This window comes from Plecotus auritus (genome assembly GCF_963455305.1).
Source record: "Plecotus auritus genome assembly, chromosome: 2".
Taxonomy (NCBI): Eukaryota; Metazoa; Chordata; class Mammalia; order Chiroptera; family Vespertilionidae; genus Plecotus; species Plecotus auritus.
The window spans coordinates 204,320,382-204,345,708 of NC_137771.1; the positions used below are offsets into that span (position 1 = coordinate 204,320,382).

Here is a 25,327-nt window from a genome sequence, read left to right on the forward strand (position 1 = left end):
CCTCCTTTCTCTTCTGGGGAGGAGACACAGGAGACTGCTCAGAGCTATCCGTTTAGAAGACTGTTGATGTAAATTGCACTTTTAAACATGGGACCTTGGGTAGTTAAAAGCAAACCATTAATTTCAACTATTAACATCAATAGTTGTTAGCCAAGGATTAGCCAATACGCAGGTGAACTAAAAAAGAAGTTGGTATTAATGTGCTTATGATCTAGTTCTTGCATTTCTTATCTATCCTTCACATTCTTGTTCACCACTGAGGCTTTTCTGCTACTTATTGATAGGTACATTCTTGTTGACAAATCTTGCCTTCCCTCTTTCCTGACTGAAATTTTTCTGCTTTTGTTAGTGCTTCTATCTCTGTTTTATTTCTTAAATGTAATTGTTCTTTTTTCTTTTTTTGTAGACCATTTTAAGCATTTTTAAGTATATAGTTCAGTGGCATTAAGTATATTCATATTGTGCTATCATTTCCATCCATCCACAGAACTCTTTTCCTCTTGCAGAACTGAAACTCTGTATCCATTAAATAGTAACTCCCAATCCTGCTTCCCCCCAGCCCCTGGCAACCGTCATTTTACTTACTATCTGTATGAATTTGACTACCTAGATACTTCATACAAGTGGAACCATACAGTATCTGTGCTTTCGTGATTGACTTATTTCAATTAGCATAATGTTAAGTTTAATTCTTAGCATTAATGCTTAATTCTCTTTCCTTATTTCTAACTCTGTTCCACATTATAAACACACTAGAGGCCTGGTGCATGAAATTCGTGCACCTTGGGGGCGTCCCTCAGCCCAGCCTGCACCCTCTTGCAGTCTGGGACCCCTTATGGGATGTCCCCCTGCTGGCTTAGGCCCCAGGGGAGTTGGGCCTAACCCAGCAGTCAGACATTCCTCTCACAGTCTGGGGCTCTCGCAGTCCAGGGCTTCTCATTCCTTACTGCCCGCCTGCAGCAGAGCTCACCAGCCGCTGCACTCACCAGCCATGAGCCTGGCTTCTGGCTGAGCTGCGCTCCCCCTGTGGGAACGCACTGACCACCAGGGGGCAGCTCACCAGAGGCAGCGCCTACATTGAGCGTCTGCCCCCTGGTGGTCAATGTGAATCATAGGGACTGGTTGTTCCACCGTTAGGTCGATTTGCATATTAGGGTTTTATTATATAAGATATATACATAACACGAGCCCTAATAGGGCTCTCCAGTGAAAGATTTGATGTTGTAGTTTTGAGTTTGAAGGCTGGACACTCAGGCAAAATTTCTGTTTTGGTCTGCAAACAGAATTTCTTCTTCTCTGGGAAATCTTGGTCTTTGCTCTACATTAGCACTATGTACTAACTAAGAGATCAGTTCCAGGAAGAAGGCTACAATATAATTTGATTAGCCACCTTCCCTTAAGAGACCACTGAGACTATTCCATCAGACCTTGCACTCGTGTTTACTTAAGTCTTCATATTTAAGACTCTTAATTCCCTGCATTAGTTCATTGGTAGGTGTAGCTATTGATGACAATAACTTAAACATGATAACATTTTATTCTTTATCACTTAAAATTCTGAATAGGTGGTAGAGGACTGCTAAGAGTCTTGGTTCCTTCTGTCTTGTTACTGTGTTACACAAGGCCTTGATGGTATGGCATGGAGAGTGTTACTCTTACTTTGTAAGTTTTTATTTGATGATTATGCTGTGATTTATATAACTTTTATAAGAGGTAATAAAATGGCTTTCTTAAAAAATAAATGAGTTACCTCTGTAGTCCGATTACTTTTGGGCAGTGTTAACTACCCCCACAGAATGTAATCCCAGATTGGGCCACTAGGTTGATGATGTTGTAATATTCCCATGTGGGTTTCACAACTGTTAATGCCACATCCAGTTTTGAGGGCAGCTGGAGAAAAAGTCTTTGTCCTAGGTGGTCAGATGTGTAGCAAAAATTCAGATTCTTTGTCCTAGGTGGTCAGATGTGTAGTAAAAATTCAGATTCTTTGTCCTAGGTAGTCAGATGTGTAGCAAAAATTCAGATTCTTCTACCACATAAGTAGGGATGAATGAATATTGGAGAATAGTCAGCTGTTTTGACCATTTCCCCCTATCTGTCCCAAACTCTTAGCTCTTTACAATGTAAATCTTACCACTCTACCTTTTGGAACTCACAGTGTGTTATTGGCCAAAAAATCTTTACTCTGGAATGATTTATTTCTTTACTTTCACAGTCTAACTTAAATCTGGTTCTTTCCTAAGGAAACTGCTTTCCCCTTGGCCCTCTCAAGTGGAGGCTGTTTTGCCTTCTAGACTCCCATGTGCCAAAGGACCTTGTTTCTCATTAGTGTATCTGGACAGTTGATTCTCTTTCCTCTTCCTCTCTAAAATTTCCTACTCTCTTTGAAATAAGTCCTACCAGTCTACCCTGTGTTTCTGCAGTCATCTGCAGATCTATGTTGTGTCTATCTCCACCACTATTCCTCTCATTCTTCTCAGTGACTTAATATCCACAAATCAATCTATCCCTTTCCCTGGCCTCTCAGTTCATTGACCTCGGCCACCCACTTTTCACCGTCTTAAACCTACTTCAGCATTACCAATGCCTACATTCTCCCAAAATACGTTTTCAGCATCTTATTGTATTTATATCTCCATTAGTTTTTCTCTAGTTTACTTCATGTAGAATCTTAATGTTGCCCTAGCCAGTTTGGCTCAGGGATAGAGGGTCCTAAGGACTGAAGGGTCCAGGTTCGATTCCGGTCAAGGGCACGTACCTGGGTTGCAGGCTAAATCCCCAGTTGGGGCACATGGGGGAAGCACCAATCGAAGTGTCTCTCACATCGATGTTTCTCTCTCTCTGTCTCTTCCCCACCCTTCCACTCTCTCTAAGAATCAATGGGAAAATATCCTCAGGTGAGGGTTAACAAAACAAAACAAAAAATAGAATCTTAATGCAGACAATACTTCAGACTTTACAAGGACTTCTAGGCCACCTTTTCATGTAGCTGGGTAGTCTCATCTTATCATGGTTTTGAACATGATCTCTGTGCTGACAACCCTCACATTGATATCTCATTGATATTTCCTTGACTCCAGACTTGTATATCCAATATCTCCTTGAATTTTCCATTTGGATGTCTAATAGGCTCCTTAAATTTAACATATCCAAAAAAGAATTTTTTATATCTTCCAACATGTTCCTCCCTCAATCTTCATGTCAGTAAATGGCAACTTTGTTCTACCTATTGAAGCTTCAGTCATTTTTTATTCCTCCTTTTCTTAAACCCAATTCATCAATAAATCCTATGGAATATTATTTCACAATATATTCAGAATGTGACCTCTTCATATCAGTCATACCACTATGTCTTTCTCATCCAAGCCACATCTTTCATCTCTCTTCTAGATTATTGAAATTCTAATTGGCCTCCCTGCTTCCAGTCTTGTTCATCCTTGCTCTGTTTTTTGTTTGTTCGCTTTTAAAATATACTATCCATACTGGCACTTTAAAAAACTTAAGTCAGATCATATCTCTTCATTGCTCACAACCCTTCATTCATTTGAAGAGAATCTGAAGTTTTTATTGTGGTTTTTCAAGATCCTACATGATCTGTACCCCCTCTATCCTCCCCTAATTTCCTGCCACTCCCTTCACTCACTCTGTATTAGCCATACTGGCCTTCAGGATCTGACTTAGTCTTAAAGGCATTGCTGGCTGCTGTATTTAGAATTTTAAGGGAGTAAGTGTAGGAGCAGAAAGATCTGTTCTGGGGTTACTGCAATAATCAAGGCAGGGGATGACGGTGACTTTGGACTATGCTGGACGTGCTGAGAAGTGGCCAGATTTGGAGTATACAATATTCTGGTTGTTGACTGTCAGGGTTTGCAGAGCACATTTTTGCTTCTTAAGCTCCATGAAATTTGACCCACACTAGACCAAAGACAAGTTATAAATGATTTTTGGTAGCAAAGGCATAGTTGCTCTCATGTGCTCCCTTTACAAAGTTGTGAAGTTGATCAAGTTACCTATACTTAAGAAACTTACTTTTTATTACCTCCCCCCCTCCACCTCACCCCCAACCCCTCTTCACTCTATTCCCCACCTCCCACCTCCATCCCCAGTACCACTGACTAGTCAGATCCTTGATAACCAATGCCTTTGGGCAGATGAAAACCTCCTCAGTGCAGCCCTCAGGCAGCTCTGCATTTCCCTGAATTAGTTAAGTGCTAATACTATTTCTTTATTTCTCTATTTAGCTTCATACCAGAATGCACATATCCTTCATGCAAATGATCTCAGCTAAATAGGATGTTTGGGGCCCTGGCTGGGTGGCTGGGTTAGTTGGAGCCTCATCCTGTGCACAAAAAGGTTGAGGGTTCAATTCCAGATCAGGGCACTTACCTGGCTTTTGGGTTCCATCCCATCAGGGCACATATGAGAAGCAACCAATCTATGTTTCTTTCTTTCTCTCTCTCTCCTCCCCACCACCCCTCCTTCCTTCCCCTCTCTAAAAAAACCAAGAAAACAAAACCCCAATAAAAACATATTCTTGGGTGAAGATTAAAAATAAATAAATAAAAATAAATAGGATGTATGGGGCAGATCTTTCTGAGCAAGGGAGAAACTTCCTGAAGTTAGAATGACACCTTCCTCTTTCTGTAATTCCTTGGCACCTTGTTTCTGAATTGTTGGAGATTCCTTTCTTATAAAAAAAAATTACTGCTTTTACTATTTAGATGAGATTATGATTGCTTTTGGTGAGACATTATTCCTAATTATTCTGGATTTCATGTTTGAGGTACTTTGATCTAGGCTGCATCATGTCTTTGTCAAAGATCTTTCAAATTTCTGGTTGTAATTGTATATTCAGATTTTATATATATATTTTTCTTGTCATTTGTGTTACCATTTTCAGAAGCAACAATTATCTGCTTTTATTCTTTTAAAGTCCTTATAAGCTGGGTGAATTTGACTTATTGTGAAAAAGCAGAATTTCATAAGTATGTTTATTCTTCCCCCCTCTCGAATTGGAAGGGGTCTGATGGGAGGGGGAAAGGAGTTTTGAGAACAATGTTGAAACTCTAAGGACCAAAAGTGAGCCTATGAAATATGTGGGTAAGAGATTGTGTTCTTTTTCTGGCTGCTGTACATAGTTTCATACTTTTGAACAGAAATCTTGCTGAGTGAACTGGAAGAGACAGAGAGGCTTCTTACCCTAGTTGCATATTGGCTGACCATAAAACTTCAGATTCTTTTCTGTGGTTTTAACAACTTTTTCCTCCGTCTAACAAATTTATGAGAATAAGTGAAAAAAAAATGCTTTGAAATACAACTATGCTTAGCACCTTGCTGATCTAAAAACCTTCCTGGATTAGGGGGAATGATAAGTTATTTAAGGGAGGCCTACTGAATTCTTATCTATACTCAGCACATCCTTTAATGTAGTTAGCAGTAATTTTATACTTGGTGAAGAAGATTTTGTTCCTTTAATTACACTTTGATTTAATTTATTTATTTTCTCTTTAGGTTAGTGATATTACTCAGAAAGAATCCCATAACTATAAAATGAACTCAGACAATTTAGCATTTTCTTGATTTGTATCTTTTGATGACCTGGTTATTTGGGGGAGTGTTACTCTTTTTTTTCTAGATGTTTATTTGTCAATTACATTGTGATTTTCATGTAACTTTTATAAGGGTTTTATTACCTCTGCCTACATAACTCCTTATTTTTCACATTGCTACTATGGCAACCATAAATGTTGGGGTAGTACATCTACATCCAATAGAATGTAAACCTCAGATTGGACCACTAGGTTGATAATGTCATAATATTTCCATGTTATTAAAGCTCGGAATTAAAGCCCTTAATATCTTAGCCCTCAATCACATTTTGGGAATTTATTCTAATGTATTCAACATGACCAATATTGATTTGCCATTGAGGGGTTCCCAGTTTACAGAATCTTTTTTAAAAAAATATAGTTTTATTGATTTCAGAGAAGAAAGGAGAGGGAGAGAGAAATAGAAACATCAATGATGAGAGAGAATCATCGCGGAGCATATGCCCTTGAACAGAATCGAACCTGGGACCCTTCGGTCCATAGGCCAATGTTCTATCCACAGAGCCAAATCGGCTAGGGCCCAGTTTACAGAGTCTTTTGATTTGACCTCCGGATAGCTTTTGGAGATTATTTACCTGACCAGATTTAGTGCTCTGCACTTGTAGGACTGTTTCAGGCAGGGTGTAGGCAGACGCAAGGATTAGCACATTGACTAGTTTTCTTCCTCTCCCTCTCTTTATACCAGCAGGATTGAAGGTGTGTTTCAGTGTCCTTGGGGTCCTAAGATGTTTTGCTTGCTTTTATTTTGTGTGTGTGTGTGTGTGTGTGTGTGTGTGTGTGTGTGTACATGTGTTTGTTTTTAATGCAGATTTTATATTTTCCCCCTAATTTTTATTTTTACAGTGAATGCAATCAAGTAACATTTAAAAATTTTGCTGGAAAGTGGAAATATGAGACTGAAGATATCACTTTTAAAAGAACCAAAGCATATCCTTTTAACACTTGCAGACCTTATTGTGATCATCTTACTAGAGTATTGTTAAGTTTTGTTCTATTTTGTATTCTACTTGGATAATGGATGTGTTTTTTTTTCCATTCCTTTAATGGCAGTTTAACTGAATTGTTTTTGAAATATTTGAGATCATGTGTTGCAGGTAATTCTCCAAAGCAAACTATTTGCTCTAAATCTTACTTTCAAATTCTTATTGACATTTTTCTTACTTTACTTAAGTACTGTACTTAAGTACATAAAAAATAATTTTTGTTTAGTCTAGTAGGATCTTAAGGAGAATCTTTTTTTAAACAAAAAATTTCTTTGCTAGTGTGATGTAGTATGTTTTTAAATGAATTTTGCTTTATTTCTTCACACTCCCTTCATGATAAAGTGGAGAACAAGCTGGAGAAATCTGAGCAGTCAGAGCTTTATTATTTCACTAGAGGCCTGGTGCACGAATTCATGCATGGGTGGGGTTCCTTGGCCTGGCTGGCAATAGGGGCCGATTGGGGCCGTCTCACCCAGTCCCAATTGGGGCCAATCAGGGCCAGCCGGCCGGGGAGAGGGACCGCAGGAGGTTGGCCAGCCACAGGGGGTTGGCTGTGGGAGCGCACTGACCACCAGGGGGCAGCTCCTGCGTTAAGCATCTGCCCCCTGGTGGTCAGTGTGCATCATAGTGACTGGTCGTAATGGTCGCTTAGCCTTTTATATATATAGACTAGTGGCCCAGTGCACGGACTCGTGCACATTGAAAGGAAAATAATTAGAAGACATATTTTAATACTGGAAGCCCGATGCATGAAGATTCATGCAAGAATGGGCCTTCTTTTCCCTGGCTGCTGGCACCACCTTTCTGCTCCGGCCCCTGGAGCCGCCTCTCTCCGCTCTGGCCCCCGGAGCCGCCTCTTTCCGCTCCGGCCCTGCCTTCCCATGCTGCCCAGAGGCCCTGAGCAGCTGGGGCGGTGCGGAATGCCCCCAGCCACTCGGCGCCTGTGTATGCAAATTAACCCGCCATCTTTGTTGAGTTAATTTGCATACTCACTCCTGATTGTCTGGTGGGCATCGCAAAGGTATAGTCAATTTGCATCTTTCCCTTTTATTAATGTAGATTGCTATTTGCCCTTTCTCCCTCAGTGCCTGGGAGCTGGGCAGTGGCCCTGCCCCCTGCTGCTGCTGCTGGTCACCATCTGTGGGGTGATCGATGGGGCGATCAGGCCCACTCACATCCACCTTGGCTTGGCACTGCTTGCTCACCTGCTCCACCATCCCTCTGAGGTCCTGCTCTCATCAGGGCCCATTGGGGCCGGCAGCGCCTCCACTGCTGCCAGCGCCATGTCGCCAATGCCCGCCATGTTCTGCACCACCCCTTGGTGGTCAGCTCATGTCATAGCAGGTGGTCATACTCCTGGTCTCCCAGTCAAACTCCTGGTTGAACGACCGCCTGAGGGGACAATTTGCATATTAGGCTTTTATTATATAGGATGTAGGAAGATGGAAATTATAAATATTTTCTCAAATGCATGACCTTATATTTTGTCAGCAAGAATTTCTGATTATGTATCAGGAAGATATGATAGGCCCCCCCACCTTCATTTTTATATATACCAGTGCTTCTAAAAGTATTATCCGCAGACTTTATTACAGGTCTATAAAAGGATAAGTACAGAAATTGAAAGTAAGAGGTAAACAATTTTTGTAGCAATTTGACATTGGGAAACCATCCAAATATAAGATCATTTTTCTAGTAATTTATTTTTATTTTATCTAACAAAGTGTTGATCTGCAACAAATTTGAAATCAAGAAAAATATGTTGCTTCATCGGAGATAGAAAAGCACTGAATTAGACATTTAATTAAGTCTTTTGAATTTATAATATCTTTTCTGCTTGTTTTACCTTTTGAGTTGAAGGTATAATTCCTCTTATCTGTACTTAAATCATTTTTACTCTTTTTTCAAAGTGTGCCCTCAGGTGTTCATGCCATATATAATCATACCATATGCAAGATTCATGCCATTTGCAAGATTTCGACTATGTCCATTATCTGTTTTTACCTTTCTTTTCAAGCTGAATAATAGTCTAATAGCAGTCTTTTTAGACTTTCTTAATCTGACATTCTTCTTATTTCTCTCATAATTTTAGTTGATCTATTAGTTTGAAGATATGTCACATACATATGATGTTTATTTACAGCAATTTACAAAGGATAAGCTTAATGTGTGTGTGTGTGCGCGCGCGCGCTTTCTCCCTTTCTTGGTTTTACCTAACATTCTCCCTTTCTAAGGGTCTTTATCTAACATCATTTAGGCTATATAAATTCTATTAGAATAATTTTTTCAGTAATGGTCTAGTGATGATATCCTTTTGTTTAGATTATATTTTGAATATTCCAGTGCCACTTTATTACCTATTTATCTTAAGACTTTTAAAATCTTTCTATAATTTATTTTTGCCTTTTTGGTTATTTGCTTTATCTGTCATATTTTGAAATAGTATGAAAAAAATCTTAGAACATCCTATAATAATTATGGCACATTGTCTCTTTTTCCTTGAAGTTTATTGAATGTTCAGATAAGCCAATAAAAAGCTCTGATGAGAAAAGAAGGAAGTAAAAGGATTACACAATAACAAGAGAACAACACACCTAGGAATGATCTGGTAATACAGAAATCCAGATGTAAACAAGAGAAAGCATCCCTTGTAAATAGCAAACTGAAATGCCTTCTCTAAATATATGATTCTCCTAGGGTAAGCAGCCCATTCTGATGGAGGAAGTGAGGGCTATTGAGCACCTCAAATTATAGAAATCCTCCTGATAAATCAGAGATTAAAAAATGGGGTTAAAGTAAGAATTTTAGGGTTCATGTCTCATCCAGCACTATTCTCTTTATAGGCACCTTAAATTATAATTGAACTATTCCCTGAATTTAATGTCAATAAGTTTGGTAAGATTTTTGTTTCAGCCGGTAAGCTGTATGTTTTTTCCTAAGTAGTCTGTTATTATAATGTGTAATTTAAGCAGATACTTTACTGTTAGGTTTCAATCTTCTTTTAACACTTGATTTTTAAAAACTCATCAAAATAATACATGCTTATTCTAACTTAAATGATACAGACTTATATAAATAAAAAAGACATACTTCCCCTCTTATTCCCCAGTAGTTTAGTGTATATCCTTTCATACCTTCTGAGCTGTTAGATGCTTTGTATATCTTTTAGTCTTATTTATGGAATATTTTATAACACAATTTAAAATTTTTCATTTCGTCAATTCTTTTCCTCTCTCTTGGCATCTGGATTTCTTATCTTGCTTTTCATTTTTACAACTATTTTGGCTAGATGTTTACTTTTCTTTAAATAGAAAATATATGAAAGTCATAAAATGAGAACACATTTAGAAACTTGAAATGTTTGAGCCTATTTTATACTTATAATCTGCATCTGAAGGTTATTTAAAATGTAAGACTTTTGTGTGTTGTCTCCTTAACATGGTGACACATCAAGAATTAGTGAGCTGTGTGGGCTGGACTAATGCAGAAGAACTGTATTCATGCAGTGATGATCACCAAATAGTGAGGTGGAACTTGTTAACCAGTGAAACAAGTCAAATAGTAAAGCTTCCTGATGATATTTACCCAATAGATCTTCACTGGTTTCCAAAAAGTTTAGGCACCAGGAAACAAACTCAAGCAGAAAGCTTTGTCCTCACAAGTTCTGATGGTAAGTTTTTAATGTTATATGCTCATCTTGGTATTTAGAAGACATAATATGGTAATATGACTTACGCTTTGAGTTGTTTTACAAAACTGATGTTTTTGGATCTGCATACCTTCATCAACACATTTTGTCCATTTTCTATGTAGTCATTTGGTTTATGGTTAAACTATAAACTATTATGATGGAAGAAAGTGAATTCAACTGGTGTGTAGTGGGATTGAATCTGAATGTTTAGCTTTATTTTTTTCTGTGCTCTCTTACTAGTTGTTAAGCTACTATCAATTTTGGTTTCTAATTTCTTCAAATTTAACTTTATGACATAACCATACTAAAAATATGTACACACTTAGTAAGCTATCTTTATTTTCTAGTACATGTTAATTTCTACTTATAGAGTTGGAGATGTATTAAATTTGACCATAGCTTTATTATTGGTGAGTAAAAAGCATGATTTTCTACTTTTTTAAGGGAATGTTTTATATAGAAATAATTTGAATTGTTTTTGTCTGTATGACACTTTACATACTCTGTCAATTCAGAGTACATTCATCAAAAGTAACAGACACTTACTTAGCTAACACTTATGCACAGTTGGAGTTTTTTGGTGCACTTAGCTCTAGGGGTAGATCTTTAAGCACAACTGCATCAGGCCCTGTGCTCACCAGCTCTTGGATAGGCTTTCCCTACAAGGTGAGCATGATGGCAGTCCACAGCCCAAGTCTCATCCTCCTAGGAAAGAAATATTAGCAGAGAGAGTGCTTATTCCTCAATATCTCATGCAGGCAAGTAGCAGAGAGGGTTCTGGGAGACCATGGATCACTCGCCCATCACTGTGTGAATCACTTCAGTTAAGGGAATGTGACACTGAGTGAGCAGAGCAGGACTCAGGCCACCGTGGAAAGGCAAACAAAAGAGGGCTTTTGTAACCAGAACAAGGAAGGGGTTTTATGGCAGACGAGCATATCAAATGCCACAACTTTTACAGACAGAACTTCTGGTGACTTTTTTTGATTAAATGAGATATTGTGTAAAAGTACTTATAGTGCCTGGTGCTTAGAAAATTGATTCTGAGCCACAGCTAGAATTTAGCTAATCTCAGATGATAAAATGAAGCATTGACTTTAAAAAGAAACACCTTTTAATTTTGATTTAATTTCACATTCACAGAAAAGTTGCAAGAATTGTACAAGTAACTCTTACATATTATTTATTTAAATTCACTAATTGTTAACATTTTGTTCCATATTCTTTCTCATTGGTTTTCTCCTCTCTCTCTCCCTGCCCCCCACCACATACACTATTTTCTAAAACATTTGAGAGTAATTTACAGACATGCCCTGTAACCATAAATACTTCAATGTATTTCCTAAGAATAAGGCTTTTCTGTTACCTAACCACAATACATTGATCAAAATCAGAACATTTAACATTAATGCAATACTATTATCTAATGTGCAGTTCATATTAAATTTTTAACAATCGTCCTAATAATGTCTTTTATATAATTTTTTTTAGGTTTTATAATTATATATATATATTTTTAATAAATCTTCATTGTTCAGATTATTACAATTGTTCCTCTTTTTTCCCCCCCATAGCTCCCGTCCACCCGGTTCCCAACCCACCCTCTGCCCTTACCCCCCACCCCCGCCCACTGTCCTCATCCATAGGTGTACGATTTTTGTCCAGTCTCTTCCCGCACCCCCCACACCCATTTCCTCCCGAGAATTGTCAGTCCACTCCCTTTCTATGCCCCTGATTCTATTATATTCATCAGTTTATTCTGTGTTCATCAGATTTTTTATTCACTTGATTTTTAGATTCACTTGTTGATAGATATGTATTTGTTGTTCATAATTTTTATCTTTACCTTTTTCTTCTTCTTACTCTTTTTATTTAAGTAAATCTTTATTGTTCAGATTATTACAATTGTTCCTCTTTTCCCCCCCCCATAGCTCCCCTCAACCTGGTTCCCACCCCACCCTCTGCCCTTACCCCCCACCCCCAAGTCCTCATCCATAGGTGTACGATTTTTGTCCAGTCTCTTCCCGCACCCCCCCACACTCCTTTCCCCCCGAGAATTGTCAGTCCACTCCTGATTCTATTCACCAGTGTATTCTGTTCATCACATTTTTTATTCACTTGATTTTTAGATTCACTTGTTGATAGATATGCATTTGTTGTTCATAGTTTTTATCTTTACCTTTTTCTTCTTCTTCCTCTTCTTAAAGAATACCTTTCAGCATTTCATATAATACTGGTTTGGCGGTGATGAACTCCTTTAGCTTTTTCTTATCTGTGAAGCTCTTTATCTGACCTTCCATTCTGAATGATAACTTTGCTGGGTAGAGTAATCTTGGTTGTAGGTTCTTGCTATTCATTACTTTGAATATTTCTTGCCACTCCAGTCTGGCCTGCATAGTTTCTGTTGAGAAATCAGCTGACAATTGTATGGGTGCTCCCTTGTAGGTAACTAACTGTTTTTCTCTTGATGCTTTTAATATTCTCTCATTGTCTTTTGCTCTTGACATTTTAATTATGATGTGTCTTGGTGTGGTCCTCTTTGGATTCCTTTTGTTTGGGGTTCTGTGCGCTTCCTGGACTTGTAAGTCTATTTCTTTCACCAGGTAGGGGAAGTTTTCTGTCATTATTTCTTCAAATAGGTTTTCAGTATCTTGCTCTCTCTCTTCTTCTGGCACCCCCATAATTCGGATGTTGGTACACTTGAAGTTGTCCCAGAGGCTCCTTATACTATCTTCATATTTTTGGATTCTTTTTTCTTTTCCGGCTGAGTGTTTTTTGCTTCTTCGTATTTCAAATCTTTGACTTGATTCTTGAGATCCTCTAGTCCACTGGTTGGCAAACTCATTAGTCAACAGAGCAGCAAACCACAGCTCGAGCCGCGGTTTGCCGACCACTGCTCTAGACTGCTGTTGGATCTCTGTATATTATTTTTTATTTCAGTCAGTGTAAGCTTAATTTCTAGTTGGTCCTTTTTCATATCCTTGAGGGTCTCACTAAATTTATTGGTCTTTTCTAGAAAATTCTTGAAAAACCGTATCACCGTGGTTTGAACTCTATATCCAGTCATTTGCTTTCCTCCATTTCTTTCATTTGTGACCTTTTTCTTTGTCTCCGCATTTTAGTTGCTTCCCTGAGTTGATAGAGTGGCTTTGTGTGCTAGGTGTCCTATATGGCCCAGTGGCTTAGCCTCCCCAGTTACCTGAGGTGGACACTCTTGGTGCACCCCTTTGTGGGCTGTGTGCACAGTCTTGTTGTAGTTAAGCCTTGATTGTTGTTGGTATCACTGGGAAGAATTGACCTCTAGGCCAATTGGCTGTGAGGATCAGCTGTGTCTATGCTGGAGACACCCTTATGAAACAAGACTTGCTTCAGTGGGCTTTGGTGCTCACTGAGTCTGCCCCCTGAGTGTGTCCCTTATGGATCTGAGGAGTTGTAATCTGGATGGTCCCACTCTGACCCCTGGGTACACTGGCTCTTGGATATCCAAGGAAGTGCTAATTTAGCCTCAGCCTGATGCCACCCAGCAGGAGCTATGGAGAGATCTGCAGATTCCTCTTCTTTGTTTGGGTTTTGGAGGTGCCCAGATGAGGCCCAGCTGTGAAGCAATGCAAGCTGCTGTGGGGCCTTGGGCCTTCTTTTGGATGTTCTGGGTCTCACTGACTCAGCTGCAGTTTGTTAGGTAAGTTTAGAATTCAAAGGACCAGGCCATTCATATGCAAAAACCTCTGTGCTCAGCTTGGATGGGGCCGAGTCTCAGGGCGGAGCAAACAACAATGGCTTCGTGGGGCAGGATCTCAGGGCAGAGCAAACAACAATGGCTTCCCGTCAGCCCTGCCCGAAGAGGCCCCCGGGTCTCAGTATCCCGTGGTAATTGCTGCAGGCACCCCTGAGAGAAAGCCGCCCTCGAGTTTCGCCCGCTGCCAGACAGTCCAGTGTCTCCCCGTATGAGTCTGGGTCCCCAGAGTCTCTCCTGGAACTGGAGTTCAGGGCAGTCATGAGCTTTTGTCTCCCTCCCGATTTAGAAAGCCAGCCACGTACTCAGTTCCTAGCCCTCTCCGCACGCGTGCGCCTCTGTACCTTTGCCTTCCGCAGCTCCTGTGAGTCTCAGTGTGCTTTTCTCTTTCCTTCTAGTTGTAGAATTTCCACTCATCCAGTCTTCCTGTGGTTCTGGATGATGTCCACTTTGTCTTTTGGTTGTAGTTTTGAAATTGTTGTGTGAGGCAGCAGTTTAGGTATTTACCTATGCCACCATCTTGGTTTCTCCTTGAAAATTTTTTCTGGTATTAAATAACACATTGCTTTTATTACATCTCTCTGGTCTCCTTTAATCTGGAGCAACTCCTCAGTCTTTCTTTTCTAATCTTGACAGTTTTTTTAAATATATATTTTATTGATTTTTACAGAGAGGAAGGGAGAGGGATAGAGAGTTAGAAACATCGACGAAAGAGAAACATCGATCAGCTGCCTCCTGCACACCCCCTACTGGGGATGTGCCCACAACCAAGGTACATGCCCTTGACCAGAATCGAACCTGGGACCCTTTAGTCCGCAGACTGACACTCTATACTGAGCCAAACCGGTTAGGGCTAATCTTGACAGTTTTGAAGAATACAAGCCTGTTGTTTTTATAGAAAGTCCCTCAATTTGTGTTTGTTGGCTGTTTCCTCATGGTTAGATTTAGTTAACATGTTTTTAGCATCAATACTTAGGGCATCAGATTGGGAGATTTATGATGCTGGTTTAACCCATTATTAGTTAACTTTCATTTCTTCAAAAGGTGTGTTCACTAAATTAATCTAATATAAAGTTACTACTTTTCTCTTTTAATAAATAATTTGTGAAAGAATATATTCAGCCGAAACCGGTTTGGCTCAGTGGATAGAGCGTCAGCCTGCGGACTGAAGGGTCCCGGGTTCGATTCCGGTCAAGGGCATGTACCTTGGTTGCGGGCACATCCCCAGTGGGAGGTGTGCAGGAGGCAGCTGATCGATGTTTCTCTCTCATTGATGTTTCTAGCTCTCTATCCCTCTCCCTTCCTCTCTGTAAAATATCAATAAAATATATTTAAAAAAAAAAAAAAAAAGAATATATTCAGACTATGTAAAAATGTTCTCTTCCTTCTCAAACTTTCTCCCACTATGTTAGTTAGCATCTATTGATTCTTGGCTGAATCATTTATTACTAAGACTAGAGGCCTGGTGCATGAAAATTTGTGCACTTGGGGGCCGGGGACATCCCTCAGCCTGGCTTGTGCCCTCTCGCATTCCGGGACCCCTTGGGGGATGTCTGACTGATGGCTTAGGCCCATTCCCTTGGGGATCGGGCCTAAGCTGCAGTCAGACATTCTTCTGACAGCCCACGAGCCCTTGGAGAATGTCCACTAGCTGGCTTAGGCCCACTCCCCAGGGGATCAGGCCTAAGCTGGCAGTTAGACATCCCTCTGGAAGCCTGGGAGCCCTAAAGGGATGTCCAACTAACGGCTTCGGTCCACTCTGCCGTTAGTCGGACATTCTTAGCACTTCCATAGAGGCAGGAGAGGCTCCTGCCACCACCGCTGCGCTGGCCAGCCATGAGCCAGCTTCTGCCTGAGTGGTGCTCCCCCTGTGGAAGCACACTTACCACCAGGAGACAGCTCCTGCATTGAGTGTCTGCCCCCTGGTGGTCAGCGCGTGTCATAAGTGACCAGTAGTTCCTGGTCGTTCTGCTGTTAGGGTCAATTTGCATATTACCCTTTTATTATATAGGATGGTTGCCAATCCTATATAATCTGATAGGGTAATTTTTTAAAACTTTGTAATTCCTTCTGTATTGATCAGTTGGTATTCTACTGCAAGGAAGAGCCTCCCATATCCTGCCAATTATTTATTTGTTTGCTATATCAGTTAGATTCATAGATTCTTATTTTATTTCTTGAGTATCCTGTTACCATTATTTTTACTGATTGACTGCCTGATTGATTTTAGAGGTGGTGGAAGGGAGAAAAAGGGAGACAGAAACATCGATGTAAGAGAGATACATCAATTAGTTGCCTCCCATATGCGCCCAAATCAGGGATTGAACCAGCAACCTTCCCATGCACTGACGATGCTCCAACCCACTGAGCCACACCAGCCAGGGCCTGTTACCATTATTTTTAAATTTTGATGTTAAAATTGTCTCACATTTGGCCAGTGGGAGCACCATTAAACTAGCTCAAATAATATTTGTTTTTTCTTTTGGGATTGGGGGTAATGTGTGTTCATCATTTTTCCAACACTTCTTTGCTGGCACAAGATATTCTAGGCTCATATTGTACTTTCCCAATCTCAGCCCCCAAATCATCTGTTTCTCCTGTTCTTTTTTTGGTGCTTAATGGTATTTAAAAACTAAGATAAGAGTGCTAGATGTGCTCGTTTCAAAGTGGTGTGTATACTTCAAGGCCCTTTCAGAGGACTGAGCTAAGAATTATAAATATAAATGTATATTAAAAAACACATATATCTACAGCTATTTCTTTCTCCCTTTCTCTCTTTTTTCCTCCTTTCCTCCCTCTCTTCCTTTCATTTTTTTCTTTCCATACTAAAAACCATGAGTTAATTCTTATACCACCAGCTCCAATTCAACACTATGGGGTTAATTCTAGTGTCTTTTTCTCCACACTTGAAAACAGTGAGAAAGCCTGACTTTCATTATTCTTAATATATTTACTCATTTCCTCAATTCTATAATACACAGTAGGTTGTTTCAGAGTTACTAACCCATACTACTGCAAAAAAATTTAATTAGAATTCATGTGTTTACTGTTATCTTCACACTGAGGCTATAGAGTCAAAGTCCTGTGTTTAAAAATTACTTGCATTTCCCCCCTGCTTAACTGTTGTTATGTTACTCATTTAAGATATAGATAAGTATATTTATATTTGTTTTCCATGTAAGGTCCCCCCCATTCTTGTTGATTTGATTATCTTTGAATATATTAAACATTAACATGGATGGTTCCATGAAGTGAAAACTGTATTAAAAAAATATACTTACTCAGAGCATTGTTACTACCCTGACCCACCCAATCTCATACACCTTGTTCCTATTTACTCCTTCTAGGGAACCAATCTCTGTAGTTCTGGTTTATCCTTCTGTGTTTCTCTTGGCAAAAATAAACAGATACATGTATATTTTCTCATTTCACCTTTTTTTTTTTTAATTACACAGCAGGTGGCATATCACATATTTTCTATGCATTTTCCTTTTTAAACAACAGTATATGAGGATTGACTTATCTGGTGACTATGAATACTAAATCTAATTAGTCTTGATGGTTTCTGTTGTCTAAGTGTTTTTCTGAATTATTAAGCTTACTTAATTATACTTAACTAAAAAATAAGTGCTTGGGTCTTTATTTTACATTGGCTTTAGGTAAAATACTTTCTGATAGGGAAAAGAAGTTTAAAGTAAAACAAATGTAATTTTAAAGATAAATTTACACGATTAAGTAAGGAAAACTACATTATGACTAAAGAAAATAGAATGTATCATTTTATTTTGGGGTTTACTGTATAAAAAACACACAAATAAGATAACATGCCACACGCTAGAAGAGAAAACCAAAGCAGAGTAGTTGAGTGTTTTCTCCAAGGTAAGGATGAGGACTACCTGGGATCTTGAGAAAGAGAGGGAAAGTGACGATAGATGAAAGAAAAGAAGTGGAAGGGTAGAAAGAAAGCAGCATCCAGAAATGAAAAAGAAATGTTCAAAAAAAGAAGAAAGTGGATGCCATCAGGAGGTGGTCAAGGAGTTTCCTGCCAGATAAAGATCTGAGGTCATTTTATATATCAGTGCTGTATTCTTTGTTAACCCAGTGCTTTAAAAAACCCAGCCTATTATTCTGGTTAAAAGAAAACACCATATAACGAGATCTGCCCTCTTAACAAATTGTTAATCGTATTGTGCAGTATAGTTAATTGTAAGCACAATGTTGTACAGCAGATCTCTAGGGCTTTTTCATTTTGTGTGATGTTAGCTCATACTTAAAAATTTTTTTTCAAGATTTAATTCATTGTTCAAGAGATTTTCTTTTCTAGTTGCCACCAACTTTCTCCTCTTAATTTTTCTCCCTCAACCCTGGCAGAAAAGATTACTGTTTTTGAATTTGTTCATCACTCTTCCAGGGTTTCCTTTGTCCAACCCCCTCTCTGTTCTGTGGTGGTAGTGGTAAAACGTCCAAAACACATCCCTGGGTTTGAGGGGCAGCTCCTGCACATAAAGCAGCCTTTTGCCAAGTATTTTGTCTCACCAGTAATTCTCTCTTCAGTATTTTTATATCTTTTTGAACATTTTGTGCAGTAGTATCCCACTTTTTAGAGGAGATATTTCTTTAACAATATGTTAAAAGATTTACATTTTAAAAAGAATTGAATTATTTAAAATGCATTAGGGGGGGCTGCTATGTAAGGGAATTCTGGTATAAAACCTTTTGTAAAGGCAATAAACACTCCTTAAATTATATGTAGTGAAAGTTGATATTTTCATACATCCTATTAGATACCTTCAAATAATCACTATATTCTCTTATTAGTTAATATGTCCATTTTAAAATCCCACTTTAAAAAGAATTTGCGTGTTCATTTCTTTTTATCAGAAGTTAGCATTTACTGATCTCTTTGTGCAGCCATCTGCCAAAACATTTCTGCTGTTAAGCAGTCTGCAAAAGTGCTCATGTGCCCTTTTTTTCTAGCACCCTATTCCAAGCCTTCTCATGTTTCCATGGGCATAACTTACGGCATTTCTAACTTTAAAAAATGTGTTCCATATAACTTTAATCTACCACTTCTGTTCTTTTTATTTTTTATAACATTTTCCTCTTTTTATCTTATCTATAATAATAAAAGCATGATATGCTAATTAGACCAGACATCCTCCCGGACGACCTTCCGGACAAAGCCGGGGCTACAAGGGAAGCCCAGGTCCCAGGTGTCTGCCAGCGGCCAGAGGGAAGCCCTGCCAGAGGGAAGCCTGGGCCCCGGGTGCCAGAGGGAAGCCGGTGCCGGCAGCCCGGGGAAGGAAGGCCTACTCTTGCACGAATTTCGTGCATCAGGTCTCCAGTCTTTAATAACAAGAGATTAATTTTATACCTCAGGATTTAAATATCCATGTTTATCCTAAGTGTTCATTGTTTGTTTAATAAATCAATAAATGAGTCATATTGATTATATTCTCTTCCCAAACTCACCCCTAGCAAATAATTGGAAATAAATTAATTGATTTCTAGTTTGGTCTTGAACTTTTACTAATTTATAGAAAACCTGGAGAGAAAAAAGAACTGAAAACATTACTAGTAAATGAATAATTATCAGTTTTTAAATTTGATTTGTGTAATTTTATATTTATGCTTTACTCTGGGTGTGCTATTCAAGCAATTCTATATAATAAAGAGCTAATATGCTAATTAGACCGGACAGCAGAACAACTGTCTGGACGATCTTCCAGACGAAGCCGGGGCAGCAAGGGCCGAGCCCCTTGCAAGAATTTCATGCATCAGGCCTTTAGTTTGTAATAATCAGCCCATATACAAAGGCCAATGATTTATTTATTAATTGCTAAATCTATGCCAAGAGCTGACCTTAGTTGTCCTAGTGTATGTCTTCTCTGAGGTCATAGGAAGCAAGAATAGTTTTAGCACTTGTTAGAAAGTCAGTATTTGTTATTTTATGACAAGAAATGTCATTGACCAAAATACATATAATTTCTAAAATGTGGAATAGGTTGAAAGATAATTTCTGGACTCTTCATTTCTAGTTCAAGTTATTTGGTTAGTCTCTTTGGTGTTGCATTTATTCATTGTTTCCAATAATTGTTTAGTATGTGGATCTCTTGTGCTAGGCAGTATGTTAACATTTTGTGAAACAGGCCTGGATAAAGAAAATAATGGCCACAGGATTAGCTTCCCACTTAACTATATGCCATCTTCATAGTTTCCTCTCGAGGTTTCCTCTCCTTGTATTTTCTCTGTAATTATAAGTTAGTCCGATAAAGAGAATAATAGCACAGCTGAATTCAAAGTAATTGTTACATTGAAAAATGACCCAGAGGTAATTATAAAATTAAAAGGAAGATATGGGGAAAAGTAGATGGTGCTAATGGTGCTAGTGGGTGGGTGGGTGGGTGGATAAAGGAAAAGGGTAGATTATTGTTGAAGTGCTAGAACGTCATGAATGAGAAAAATAAAAATGTCGAAATGGTCCATTTTATTTATTTACTTATTTTTAGTTATTGGTATGGTTACAGAATTAGTTAAATTTAACAAATGCTGATTATGTAAAAGCATATTGCAAATAAAAATATGACTAAGACATGGCCCCCTGCCATGAAATGAATCACAGCCCAGTAAAAAATGCTGCAACAGAACTACAAGTAATGTACATTGTGTGTAAAAAAGAAGGAAAGACTTTGTTGGTAGGAATGAGTAGGTGGTCAGTGAAAGAAGCACAGGGCACTAAGTATTAAATGTTTTAAAGCCATTTGGATTAGAGTTCTCCAGAGAAATGTTTTAAAGCCATCTTAAGCATCTGACTTAAACATATATATATTTTAAAATATATTTTTATTGATTTCAGAGAGGAAGGGAGAGGAAGAGAGAGAGATGGAAACATCAATGATGAAAGAGAATCATTGATTGCCTGCCTCCTGCATGCCCCCCATTGGGGATCAAGCTTGCAACCCGGGCATGTGCCCTTGACCAGAATCGAACCTGGGACCCTTCAGTTCATAGGCCGATGCTCTATCCACTGAGCCAAACCAGCTAGGGCTTGAATATATTTTTAATAAATTGTTAGTATTAGGCCAGATCTTGAAAGCCATAAGTTAAAAGTGAATTGAAACAAAATAAATCCTCTGAGGCAAATTTGGTTAGGCAGGCACATTATTCTTTCACTGCAAAATAAATAAATAAATAAATAATGCATATAGGTATACATGCAAATATTTATATTGATTTGAAGAAGGCTTCTAATTGCACTGTACTTAATTTATTGCAATCTGTGTATCGCTAGATTTCATTATCATTCAAACCTCACTGATCTTTTCTCGGATTCCTGTAGTTCTTACTCTTGGCACAGTTAATTTGTCCCCTTGACATCACTTATATACTTTGTCTATGTACTTTAAAGTTGCAGTTTTTTAGCTTTTTTCCTGTATATAGGATGGGGCAAAAGTAGGCTTACAGTTGTGAGTATGTGAAACAGTTTATGCTTGTATTATTATTTATTAACTAGAAGCCCAATGCACAAAGATTTGTGCTAGAATGGGCTTTCCTTTCCTCGGCTGCGGCACTGCCTTTCCACTCCGGCCCAGCCCCTTTCCACTCCGGCACTGGAGCCGCCTCTTTCCGCTCCAGGAGCCACCTCTTTCTGCTCCGGCCCTGCCTTCCCATGCTGCCCAGAGGCCCTAAGAGACCGGGAGTGGGGCAAATAAACGCCATCTTTGTTGGGTTAATTTGCATATCACTTCTGATTGGCTGGTGGCGTAGCAGAGGTATGGTCAATTTACATGTTTGTCTATTATTAGGTAAGACTAGAGGCCTGGTGCACGATTTTGTGCACAGGTGGCGTCCCTCGGCCTGGACGGCGATTAGGCTGATTGGTGCCGTCTTGCCCAGTCCCGATTGGGGCCAATGGGGGCTGGCTGGCCAGGGAGGGCTCCAGTGTGCACCCGACCCATCTCGCCCAGTCCTGATCAGCCAGACCCCAGCAGCAAGCTAACCTACTGGTCAGAGCATCTCCCCCCTGGTGGTCAGTGCACGTCATAGTGACTGGTCAAGCAGTCAACCGAATGGTCAACCTATAAGTCAGACACTTAGCATATAGGCTTTTATATTATTTATTAATTATTGTATTATTTTCCATTGAACAACTGTAAACCTACTTTGCTCTACCCTGTATGTGTGAACTTTTTGAGGTCAGCAACAAAGTAGACTGCTTTTTTTTTTTTTTTTTTTTTTTTTGGTCTACCTGGTGCCTGGCATAGTGTAAAATCATATAAGGCAAGTATTTTAAAATTTGGGATTAGCAATTGTTAAATTAATTAAATAAGGAGGCCATTAGACTGAGGTGATTAATGCCATTGGCCCACGCACACAAACCAAAATCTGAGCCTGTAAATGCCTCAAGTGTACGTAATTGAAACCTAAGAAGCACCAATCACAAATAGCCAATTAGGCTTTAAGCTATCATCAATAATTTCCTTACTTTGCTTCTGCCTTTTTTCTATAAAAGCTTCTCTCTGAGCTCCTGTCAGTGGCGCTGATTTGGCGCTGTCTGATTGGAATAGATTTTTGCTCAAGTAAACTCTTAAAGTTTTAAAATACTCCTTAGTTTATCTTTTAAAACCATTTCACTATCTTGGTTCCTCTCCTCTACACCTTTTTCAGCTTTTCTATAACCTGTAAAAAAGAAAAAGCAAGACTCCAAAACTGCTTAAATAGAAGGCTTTCTTGACATTTCTTTTGGTTCTTTTTGGCCATATCCCAGTAGAGTTTTATCATCCCTTTGTATTACCTTAGCATCATATTTGTAATTTTGTTTGTTCCTGTCTTCCAATAGATTTGTGTTCCTCGAGAGTAAGAATAATTACATTATTTGCCCTTTTGTCTTCAGTGCCTAGCACTATGCTAACTAGTCTAGTAGTAGGTAGTCAGCAGATGTTTGTTAATTGAATAAATTACTTTAATGAAATAGAAGTTTCAAGTATAATTTCTTTTAGGTAAATTTCATCTGATTTCTAAGTTAGGAAGAGTGGAAAAAAGTGTAGAAGCTCACTGTGGAGCAGTACTGGCAGGAAGATGGAATTATGAAGGAACAGCTTTGGTTACAGGTAAGTTGTCTGCAAAAATGACATTTTAAGTGAATTTTTAAAAGAAAAATTTCCAAAGGAACAGAATATTTTCTTAGCAATAGTCTTTTATTATCTAATACTAAATAATTAGCACAGTATTGATCTAGATTGCTATATAATGTTATAATTCAGAATGTTATATTAATTACTAGTTTTATAATGTGACTAATGGAGAATATTCTGTCAAAAATGCTGTTGGAATGTTCAAGTAGAGAGTAAATAAAAGTTGTAATTCTTTAAAATTCAAAATATTCTCATTTAACTGACCTTAATCCTCTTCCATCTCTCTCCCATCTCCTGTCCTCTTCACCTATTAATTATCTATTATTTCATAACAAATTACTCCAAAGTTAGTGACTTAAGATAATAACCATGTATTATCTGTGGGACAGGGAACAGTTTAATTGGGCGATTCTGTCCTGGACTCAAGAAGTTGGTTGGGGCTGCAATCATATGAAAGCTTGATTGGGGCTGAAGGATCAGCTTCTAAGATGGTTTACTCATGTGGCTGTTGGCAAGAGGTCTTAGTTCCTCTCTGACTGATGGCAGAGGCCTTAGTTCCTCACCACCTGGGCTTCTCCATAGGGCTGCTTGGTGTTCTATCAACATAACAGCTGGCTTCTCCCCAAGTGAGTGATCCATGACAGAACAAGATAGAAGCCACAATATGTAAGATGTCCCAAAAAATGTATACACACACTTTGAATTATTATAAAGGCATTGTTTATTAAAATACATTTTATTTTCAAAATTGAGCTATCAGTTGTTAAAGTGTGTATACATTTTGGGGGACACTGTATTTTATGATCCTCCTCAGAAGTTATACTCCATCATTTCCACCACATTCTATTAGGAGCAAGTCACTAACTATAGCCCACCCTGACGGAGAGAGAAATTAAGCTCCACCTCTTAAAGGAGGAATAACAAAGAATTTGTGTATATGTTTTAAAGTCACCACACATATCCCTGGGCCTTCTGTAGGACTTCTCCCAGTGAGTTGTCCTTTTTCTCAGTGAGTTTCTCCTTTTCCAGTGGTTTCTTTTACAGCGCATAAGAATGTTAAGATGTCATCTATCTTGAAAATTGAGAAAAAATAAGTAAAAATCCTTCTGTTAACCAGTAACTCTCTCTAGCTACAACTTCCTCTTTTTCACTCTTACAGGCAAACTGTTAAAAAATAGAGTCTACTACTTCATCCATTCAGTCCTCAACTCATTGGAATTGGGCTGCAACTCTTCTTATTATACTGAAAGCACTTTTTTTAGAATTCTAGAATTGAGATTTCAGTGAAAATGAATGCATTATTTGAACAATATACTCATAAGTCTTGTAATATTAATGGAAAAAATAAAAATTTTTGTCATGGAAGTTAGTCTACTTTGATAAAGTTGTTTCAAAATAACTTCAATTAAATAATATAGTTATGAAGCACTGTCATTTAATTAGAGTAAATTTTGTCCAAATTTTATATGTAAATTTAATGTTTAAATTTATTTCTTTTAAAATATATTTTTATTAATATCAGAGAAGAAGGGAGAGGGAGAGAGAAATAGAAACATCAGTGAGTCTATGGCCATAGATGAACGCACCCGATCTCTTCTGATCGCGGAAGCTAAGCAGGGTCGGGCCTGGTTAGTACTTGGATGGCAAACATCAATGATGAGAGAAAATCATTGATTGGCTGCCTCCTGCATGCCCCCTACTGGGGATCAAGCCCGCAAAGTGGACATGTGCCCTGACTGGGAATTAAACTGCAATCTCCTGGTTCATAGGTCAATGTTCTACCACCGAGCCACGCTGGCTGGGCTAAATTTATTTCTTATAGCTAAAAATATAAATTATTTTCTCTTTATAGTTGGAGAAGATGGACAAGTAAAAATCTGGTCAAAGACTGGAATGCTAAGATCAACTTTAGCTCAGCAAGGTATGTATTATAATCAGTAAAAATGTCAACATTTTCCGTTAGCAACAGTCTAATATCATTTCTAAGACTGATTTTGGTCAGGTTCAAAACCTGAAATCGCTCATTTCTATTTACACCTTTTTCCTCTTACTTTCCATGTTGCCCGATGGACCATGGTACCTATATTATTCAAACCAAGAAATATGCAAAATACGCAAGAGCTTTTTCTTTGTTAGTGAATCTAGACAATATGTTATAGGCTAATGATTCTTTTTAA

The 25,327-nt window shown here is 38.5% G+C and overlaps 1 protein-coding gene across 4 annotated transcripts in view; it reads left to right on the plus strand.

Moving 5' to 3' along the window:
* Positions 1 to 25,327, plus strand: part of IFT80 (intraflagellar transport 80) — a 103,160-nt gene that overhangs the window by 9,113 nt on the left and 68,720 nt on the right. Inside the window, exons 2-5 of one of the 4 annotated variants that reach the window (XM_080656172.1) lie at positions 6,453 to 6,536; positions 10,041 to 10,262; positions 23,016 to 23,126; positions 25,003 to 25,071. In XM_080656172.1, coding sequence (XP_080512298.1) covers positions 6,500 to 6,536; positions 10,041 to 10,262; positions 23,016 to 23,126; positions 25,003 to 25,071 — 439 coding nt within the window. In that variant the 5' untranslated portion in view covers positions 6,453 to 6,499. The remainder of the gene's footprint in view (positions 1 to 6,452; positions 6,537 to 10,040; positions 10,263 to 23,015; positions 23,127 to 25,002; positions 25,072 to 25,327) is intronic. The other 3 variants (XM_080656174.1, XM_080656173.1, XM_080656175.1) reach the window with 3 other exon arrangements.